The 9,656-nt window shown below is 50.2% G+C and overlaps 1 protein-coding gene across 1 annotated transcript in view; it reads right to left on the bottom strand.

Annotated features, from left to right (window-relative positions):
* Window positions 1-1,140: 1,140 nt before the first annotated feature.
* RGS10 (regulator of G-protein signaling 10) overlaps window positions 1,141-9,656 on the bottom strand; it is a 35,893-nt gene continuing 27,377 nt past the window's right edge. Inside the window, exon 5 of the mRNA XM_011930267.1 lies at window positions 1,141-1,574. Within this exon, the coding sequence (XP_011785657.1) occupies window positions 1,428-1,574 (147 nt within the window). The 3' untranslated portion in view covers window positions 1,141-1,427. The remainder of the gene's footprint in view (window positions 1,575-9,656) is intronic.

The raw sequence follows: 9,656 nt of genomic DNA, 5'->3' as shown, positions 1-9,656 counted from the left end.
GGCTCCCCGAAGGCCATCCCTTTGCCAGGCCCTGGATGGAAGGGCAGGAAACATTTGACCACAGTGTCTAGACAGCGAGGCTAGGGAATCCAGGGGGCTGCCCAAGAGCTCATGTGGGGGACAGCCATCAGTAGGGTAACTGCGACCCAGAATAGAACCAGATTAGGGCTTGTAATAGGCATTATCCCAGTCTAATTATTAAGCTCAACCCCTCTTCTCTCAGAAAAGTGTCCCAGTTTGATTGATAAATTATACAGCCACCTTCAACACTAGGGAATTTTGCAAACAGGAAAGTCTGAGTTGGGAGACTCACACGCAACAGAAGCTGGTCACTTTGTACAAATAGAAAGGGCTTAGCAAACATCCTGGAAAAGGCCTGGTGGCAGCACCCAACCCCCTACAAATAGCAGGAACAATTCACCGAAGGGAACTGAGCCTGACCTTGGCCCTGGTAGGCTCTGCTCTAAAAGTGGAGTTCCTGGGCTGGCGGGGACAGCCTGGCCCAAGCGTGGCCCATTCGCAGCCTCCCCATCCAAGAAGAGCAGGCTGAAAGGCAGCATTTCTTTTCCCTGTTGAAGTCTCAAGCCAGAGTTAGTAAGTTCTGCGGGAGCAGAGAGGAAAGGATTATGATGTGTCCGCGATGGGTACAGGAGAAAGGCAGAGCCCCACCAACTCCATCCTGGGCACGTACCTGTGCTGCAATGCCATTCAACACCACCTTGACTCGCCAGGGGGACCCTGAACAATTTCCCACTTGTGTTTCTTTTCCCTCCTGGTTGAGATCTTGTTTCTGTCAAGATGAACTATTTATCTGCGTTGCATGAAATGTCACGGGTTATGGTCAAAACCGGGACCAATCCACACACAAGAAATAATAACCCTTTGATGACACTCACACACAAGTTTCCCAAATCTTTAGAGGCTGTCAGTGATTCATTTTCTTTTTCCAGCACTGAACTTGCTCTCGAGAAATATTTAACCCAAAAGGCGACTGGCAGACAATACCCTCAGGAGCCTGGGTTTGCCGGATCAATGCATGCTTGAGTTAATTTACCAAGTGACGTGTGGACATGCATCCACTCACCAGAGAGGTAGAGCAAACACTTACAAGGTAAAAGGTAGTGATGTGTTTCACCCTGCGGCCTTACATGAGGCTTAATGAAGCTACAAAATGCTCAGTGTGTCCAGTGTTGAAGGAATCTCTGTTTTGTGAACTAAAACTTCCAAGTTATTATTATTATTTTTTTATGTTAGCTTAGCCATCATGCAAAATTTACTGGTGAAGCAGTTAATAAAACACACATATCCCATGGAATGGTTTTGTACATTTCAGTCCTTACAAATAACAAAGCAATGATAAACCCTGCACGGTCCTGAGAGGAAGTTCTTTTGCTTCTTAAAGCTGCCAGTCCTGGCTCTTTGGGGGCTCATGTGTTATAAATTCTGGAAGCTCTTTTAGCTGCAGTTTGAGCATCAGGCGAATCTTCTTCCTCTTCCTCGGTTCGTTTGTGTTTTAAAAACAAGTCAGACTTTAAGAAGCGGCTGTAGCTGTCGTACTTCATGAGATTAAAGATCTACAGAGGAAAAGAAGAAAGAGTCTGAAGGCTGAGGCTAATCCAGGTCATAAATCATCTCATCAAGTAAGTATTAGATACCTACCATGTGCCAAAGAATACTAATACGTGCAAAGAACACACTAAGAAAGCTCAAATAAGCCATCTGCTAGACAAGGCAGATTTCCTGGAGATTTTTGGTCATTATGCAATAATCTCAATGGAATATATAGACAGTCACATGAACAAATATGCCTTTATTTTCCACGGAAATATAGATTCACACAGCACTAATTCAGACCCTTGTACCAAGAAGTCCTTCAAGACTCTCCCCTTTATTTGCCTAGATAACACAAGGACGTATTTCTCCAAGAGCTTGAGGCAGCCGGATAGAAACCATTTCTGTAGAGGCAGTGGTGTTAAAAAGTTCACTGATATATCATATGATGCCAGTATTGTTAAGACTCCCAGTAAGTCTGGCATCTGAGATCTCAAACAAACCTATTATTTTGCCAAGAGTCAAAATGAGGCATGCTCACTGCAGGGCAGGACAGTCAAACTATGATCTTAGCACGGGAACAGGCCCCAAATAAAGAACAGAGCAGCCAGCTGCAGCAGGCCAACATCTGTGCCATCAGACAGGCTGGGGAGCACATCCCCAGAATGAAACAAGTCTAAGGTATGTCAGGTGAGCGAAGAAGACGCCGGACAGAGCTGAAGTGCCCCAGATTAGAGGGCTGCCCCTGCCGGTACAGCAGACACTCAGAAGGCTGTCCACAGGCACAGTAGCTTCCTTTGGCCGCCACTGAACCTCTTCTGGGCCATGGTCCTTGTGACCAGCATTCATCTTCCCTCACTTCTACCCAATCCTGTGCCATCTGCCCGCCTCCCTTGTCCCAGGAAAGGGGCAGGGAAAGGAGAAGCACAAAGCCTTTTCCAGCTGTTGAGGAGTATGATCTCTTTCCCACCCCTCATCTTTCTCTCTCTCTCTCTCTCCCCCTCTCAGACCTTTCCACTTAACTTTCAGTATACTCTGCAACTAAAAATCCACACAGTTCACCCTGGTACACGGAACAACCAAGTGGAAAGTTCCAGAGATGTCTAGAATGTCACTGACTGCCAGACGCGGTTGTCAAGTGGATGGTAAAACCCTGACATATTTTAAGGCTGCCCTCTCCCAACACACATACACTATTTTATAAATGAAACATCTGAGGGGGCCGGGCACGGTGGCTCACACCTGTAATCTCAGCACTTTGGGAGGTGGAGACAGGTGGATCACTTGAGATCAGGAGTTCAAGACCAGCCCGGCCAACATGGTGAAACCCCCGTCTCTACTAAAAATACAAAAATTAGCCGAGTGTGGTGGCACATGCCTGTAACCCCAGCTATTTGGGAGGCTGAGGCAGAAGAATCACTTGAACCTGGGAGGCGGAGGCTGCAGTGAGCTGAGATCACACCACTGCACTCCAGCCTGGGCAACAGAGCGAGACTCTGTCTCAAAAAAATAAATAAATAAAATAAAATAAAAAATAAATAAACATCTGAGTGACTCAAAGGACTCAGAACATCTGCTTGGCAGAGAGGAGGTGCTTCAGGAGGGAACTGGAACCCTCAAATTTTACACCTTCATCTTCCCAAGATGGCTTCAACCACAGCAGAACCGCCTGAGTCACTGTGCTATAAACAGAGTCCACAACCCAGAGAAAGACCTGGGACTTTAGGTTTTCTTTAAACTGTTAAACTAGTGCCTGCCCATCCCCTGGTGCCCTTCTAGTATTGCCCGAGTCGTCCAGCTGCTCAGCAAGGCCCTGCCTCCTTAAGGCCCTGTCCCATGCCACGCTAGAGCAGTCGTCTATCTTGTAGCCATCCTGTAATTCCAGGTGTGACTGTAATTTTCTGAGGTTTACATAAAAAAAAAAAAAAATTTAATCCCAGAAGATACAAAAATCATAGCCGGGGGTGAGGTGGGGGATGAGAAACACCATTACTCCTTCAGGGTGTCCCACCAAGGTGCTAAGCAAGCGTCACCATCTGCCTTATTCAGCGCTTCCAAGCACAAGAGCCCCCAAGGAAAACTTTTCAAGGCTTACCTAGTTCAAAGTTTGCAATGAATGCCCAAATGTGACTAATGAAACCAGTGGCACCAGGGTCCCGGCTGGCACCCAGCCTCAGTCCTGTGCCCACTCCCACCCCAGGTCCACGCAGATGGAACCCGCCACCCTGAGCAGGATGCGGTGCGACCCAGGCGTCTCGTGTGAAGTCTTTGCGCGTGGGAGAGGAACATCCTGTTTGCCTGTAGTGGCTCTGAGGCTCAGACTTCAAAGTAGAGAAGAAAAAAGGCTGGCGTTGGGGGCACCCAGGGCAGAGGAGGAGGGGGAGGGAAGGAGGCTGCTTCAGCTGGGAGGAAGCTCAGGGACTGCACCGGGCTGGCAGGACTCGACCCTGAGATCCGGAGGCTGCCAGCAAGCCTGAGGGGAGGGGGCTGCAAACTATTTATTAAGAGCATAAGGGCCACTCCCTACTGGGGCAGGTGTGAAATGCTCTACAAGTACAGAAGTCCCTCAGGCAGAGTTTTGTCCTCTGAGAGCCCTTGCCCATCTCCCATGCTGCTGCAGTGACTGGGAGGCAGCTGTGGCCGTTGGACCCAGACAGGCTGGAGAAAGAGAGGATGTCACCCCCAAAGCCTGCATGTGCCTGGGCTGTGGGAAGCCTGACTGCTCTACATGGGGTGCGCAGGCAGACTTCTGACTGCCACCGGCCAAGGACCCCCTGGGCCTGGCTCAGGAGCAAGCAGTAACAGGGTGCTCCTGGGACGGGGCTCAGCAAAGGTGACTTAGAGGATGGAGAATGCAACTAAGGCCGGGGGCGGTGGCTCATGCCTGAAACCCCAGCGCTCTGGGAGGCTGAGGAGGGGATAGCAAAATCCTGTCTCTACTAAAAATATAAAAATTAGCGGGGCTTGGTGGCACCCACCTGCAGTCCCAGCTACTAAAGTGGCTGAAGTGGGAGGACCACCTAAGCCTGGGGAGGTTGAGGCTGCAGTGAGCTAGGATCACGCCACTGTACTCCATCCTGGGTGATAGAGTCAGACCCTGTCTCAAAAAAAAAAAAAAAAAAAAAAAAAAATGCACCTACAACTTTCTTCCAAGAAAGCGGCCAGAGATAGTGTGCGCCCAGGTACTGGCCAGAGCCTCATCTGTCACAGGGAAAAGAGCTGTAACTGGGGTCCAGTAAATGTTTACCACTGACTGAACAGAAACCGTTCGCCGCACAGCAGCAGAGGCTGGGGAAATGAATGCAGCTAGTACCCGGCCGCTGTGCCCTCCAGCCCCGCGCTGGGCAGCGTGTGGGCATTCTTTCCTTCAATCCTCCCTCCAGCGCTCTGAAGACCCTGATTTGACAGAAGAGGAAATGAGGGGCTTAGGGGTTCCTCACAGTTCCGGAGGCTAGAAGTCCAAGGTCAAGATGCCGTCAGGGTTGGTTTCTCCTGAGGCCGCTCTCCTTGGCTTGCAGGCCACACCTTCTCCCTGCGTCTTCACGGGGTCTCCCCGGTGCATGTGTATCCTCACCTCCTCTTCTTACAAGGACACCAGTCAGATTGGATTAGGGCCCACCTCCACGTCCTCGTTTAATGTTAATTACACCTTTAAAGGTCTATCTCCAAATAAAGTCACATTCTGGGGATTAGGACTTCAACATATGAATTAGAGAGGGGAGCACAGGCCAGCTCATAACAGTGAGCAAAAGAGAAGGGCGGGAGGCCAGCCCTGGCAGGCTCCAGAGCCCCTACTCCCGACCATGAGGCCATCTGCCACTCACATGGCAGGACAAAAAAAACCAGGGCTGCAAAGAGAGTAACGTGGAAAACTGCCCGTGAATGTTAAATGACTGATACTACATTTTAAAAACACACCCTGTCTAAAAATAATGATCCCAAATACGTTCTTTTTTGTTTTTGCTGTTTGTTTCTTTGAGATGGAGTCCCACTCTGTCACCCAGGCTGGAGTGCAGTGGCGCAATCTCGGCTCACTGCAACCTCCGCCTCCTGGGTTCAAGCGATTCTCCCACTTCTGCCTCCTGAGTAGCTGTGATTACAGGCGTGCGCCACCACACCCAGCTAAGTAGAGACAGGGTTTCACCATGTTGACCAGGCTGGTCTCAAACTCCTGACCTCAGGTGATCCACCCTCCTAGGCCTCCCAAAGTGCTGGGATTACGGGCGTGAGCCATCGCACCTGGCTCCAAATACATTCTTTAAGAGTGTATCCATGTGTCTAAGTGAGAAATAAATGTCCCTAAAGGTCAGTAGTGGGGTAAGTGGTGCTCCCCTAAACTTATGTTCACCTGGATTCTCAGAATTGACCTCATTTGAAAAGAGGGTTGGAAAAGGGTCTGAAAATGAAATCACACTGCATTTAGGGTAGGCCCTAAATCCAAGGACTGGGTGTCCTTATCAGAAGAGGGGGGGACACAGAGAGACACACTGAGGGAAGAAGGTATGTGAAGGCAGAGGCAGACATCGGTGATGCAGCCATGAGCCAAGGAGTGCTAAGGAGTGCCGGCAGCCACCAGCAGTCTGGAAGCTGAAGGGGCAAGGAAGTACCCCCAACACCCCCCCGCCACCACCCACCAGAGCCTTTTGGAGAACAGGGCCCTGCCAACACCGTGATGTCAGATTTTCAATGTTTCTGCTGAGCGAATGCGTTTCTGCTGTTTGAAGCCACTTGGCTTGGGGTCATTGCTTACGACAGCCCAAGGAGGCTCATCGAGTCATCTTTTTGATCTTACCTCACCCCTGCTCAAACACAGAAAATGAGATGGGCCTAGGGGTCCCAGACAGTTCCAACAAGCAGGGCTCCCTGAGGGGGAGAAATGACCTCACCACGTTTGGACTGTGATGGGCACCTGAACAACACGGTCAGACTCCTTAAGTGTCTATAAGGAAGAGAAAGAAGAAAATGGAGCCATCTGGGCTAAGCGGGAGGCTGCAGGTGACTGGAAGACACGGGAGCAGAGCTGAGGCAGCCATCCGTCCAACGAGCGGCTGCTGGTGAAGTGGAAAACTCAAGTTGGCAGCTGAGCTGCATTCTGTATCTTTTTTTTTTATTTTATTTTTTTGGCCAAGACAGCTGCGGCTTAGCAAGGTTTGGGGTTTTGGCAGCCCCACATCTGCGAGCTGCAGGCCTGGACTGTAAACTGTTTAGCATCGTTGCCTTGGGATCCAATTCTACAGGCTGCTGGAAGTGAGATTCGGACAAAAACGCGGAGGGAGGCTTCACTGCAGACGTGCAGCTCTGTACAACCGTCCTGCAAAACCAGGTCTTTATATCACCAAACCACCTCCTCTCCAGATCCCAGACATGGCCATCCATGCAGTGCTCCAACTTCAGACTGTTCAAAATGTGCCGCTCCAGGAAAGGACGTCCCCCTGACACATACTCAGCTGTGCAGAAACGAGGAGCTCAACTAGCCTTGGAGTCCCCTCTGTGAATGTTGCGTCTGTCTCCATTCATTGCATTTCAAGCCTAATAAATATTTTAACACTTCTCAAAAGACGAGTACAGAAGACCTAAACAAAACACGCATCCTCTCTTCTCTTCAAAACCCTCCGCCATGTTATTTCAGGCACGAGAATAAAACATCATTCCTTCAGGCAATGCAAGTTTAATTAGTGGGATATCATATTTGCTTTAAGAACTTGGTTTCGTTTTTACATGAAAATCGCTGAAAGAAGGTGGAAGCACCGCCGTTTCTGAATTGCGGCTCTAGAATGTGTCCTCTCTCCACACACATGGACTACAGACGGGCTTGTGTACCCATGCGAGGAGACACAAAGGGAGAAAAAAGGAAGCTCCTGTCCCTCCAGCCCTCAGAAGTGGCTGGGCATTGACAAGGCTGTGGGGCAAGGCACAAACAGGCATGTACCCACCCCCTCAAGTAAAGACCACCTCCCTTTCAAGTGGGAATGGGCTGCACCCAGGAGGAGGTCTGAGGGCAGCTGGCAGAGAGCAGATGAGCAGACGAAGCAGCTCAAGTCAGCCCTTGCCCCAGAGCGCCAGGACGGGCCACACAGAAGGTTCTGTTGTCTTGCATGGCGCTCTAGCTTCATAGACAGACCAGCCAGAGAAGACAGTGTGCCAGGGGTGGTATTGGAAATCCACGAGGAGTCTGGACACAACAGGATCAGGGAGACCTTGCTTGGATGAAATCCCCTCCCAAGCTCATGGGTTCAGTGCCGTCACACGTGTGGAGCCCATTGTTCGCTTTTTTCTGCAGTCCATAGGACTCAAATTCCAGGCCCAAATGACATGACTCACTTTCTGCTGGGGGTGAAGGCATTTTAATTTTGCCTTTTGCCATCAGAAGGGGAGTTGAATGCTCCTCTGAGTGCCACTCTCCCCTCCTCTTCCCCCAAATACCTTTTTTTTTTTTTCTGAGACAGAGTCTCACTCTGTCGCCAGGCTGGAATGCAGTGGCGCGATCTCGGCTCATTGCAACTTCCAACTCCCTGATTCAAGCAACTCTCTTGCCTCAGCCCCCCCAGGTAGCTGGGATTACAAGCATGTGCCACCACACCCAGCTAATTTTTGTATTTTTAGTAGAGATGGGGTTTCACCATGTTGGCCAGGATGGTCTCAATCTCCTGACCTCATCATCCTCCCGCCTCAGCCACCCAAAGTGCTGGGATTACAAGCGTGAGCCACCGTGCCCAGCACCAAATACCATTTTAAAGTTGCAAGAAACATCTCAAAGTATCTCGAATACTGCCCTTCCCGCCCTGACCCTTGTGAGGCAGATGGCTATGGTGTATGCAGACAGCCAACCTCCCTTCCGTTTGAATAAAAAACCACACCTGCCTTTTCTGGTGGAGCATGCTGGAAAATACCCATTTCTGCCCTGCATTTGATCTTTTGGAGCAAATGTCACCTGGCACCCATAAGACTGACACATCCTAAGTCCCTTGCTCTGGCCACCACCACAGCCTCTGCCACCACCCTGGAGAGGGGACCAGGGTCATGCAGGGGCACTCAGGCCCAGGTCCCATTTGGAGAAATAATAGAGTAGGGTAGAGAATGGGCCCCCAAATGTCCGCCACAGGCTGGACAGCCCCTCTCTCACCCTCCCAGGCCCTCAATAGCTGGTCCACCCCTCTTATGTTGAAAAAGGAAGCATTTCTCACCTCTTACTTTCTGGGGAAACTCAAAAGAAAATGCATTGCTAAAAAGGGACCCCATTCATGGCTCCTTTCTCTGTCAAGGATGTGGCTGGGAGCACTGGCATCTCACCCAAGCCTTTTCCTTTTTTTTTTTTTTCTTGAGACAGAGTTTCACTCTGTCGCCCAGGCTAGAGTGGAGTGGCATGATCTCAGCTCACTGCAACCTCTCCCTTCCAGGTACAATCGATTCTTCTGCCCCAGCCTCCCAAGTAGCTGGGATTATAGGCACATGCAACCATGTGCAGCTAATTTTTGTATTTCTAGTGGAGACGGGGTTTCACCACGTTGGCCAGGCTGGTCTCAAACTCCTGACCTCAGGTGATCCGCCCACCTCAGCCTCCCAAAGTGCTGGTTTTCCATTTTTTTTGTAAGCACCAGAGGCTAAGGACTTCTTTTTGAGTGGAGAAGGCCACCTCATCTCTGCTTTTCCAGGCTAGAGTTTAGCACCAGACCCAAAGCCTGGGGAAGGCATTCTAATAGACACAAAATCTGCTTATTTATTTATTTATTTATTTTGAGATGGAGTTTCACTCTTGTCACCCAGGCTGGAGTGCAATGGCACGATCTCGGCTCACTGCAACCTCCGCCTCCTGGGTTCAAGTGATTCTCCTGCCTCAGCCTCCTGAGTAGCTGAGATTACAGGTGCGCACCACCAAGCCCAGCTAATTTTTTTGTATTATTCATAGAGACGAGGTTTCACCATATTGGCCAGGCTAGTCTCGAACTCCTGACCTCAGCTGATCCACCTGCCTCGGCCTCCCAAAGTGCTGGGATTATAGGCGTGAGCCACTGCGCCTGGCCCAAAATCTGCTTTTAAGTGTAGGCATGGGGACCTGTGATATTCATGGAAGAAGAATGAGCACCCCACTCCCCCAAACCTATGCC

The sequence above is a fragment of the Colobus angolensis genome, unplaced genomic scaffold (assembly GCF_000951035.1).
Source record: "Colobus angolensis palliatus isolate OR3802 unplaced genomic scaffold, Cang.pa_1.0 Scaffold85, whole genome shotgun sequence".
NCBI classification, from domain to species: Eukaryota; Metazoa; Chordata; class Mammalia; order Primates; family Cercopithecidae; genus Colobus; species Colobus angolensis.
Note: the sequence above shows the minus strand (reverse complement) of the source record. Positions and strands in the feature narration are given on the sequence as shown.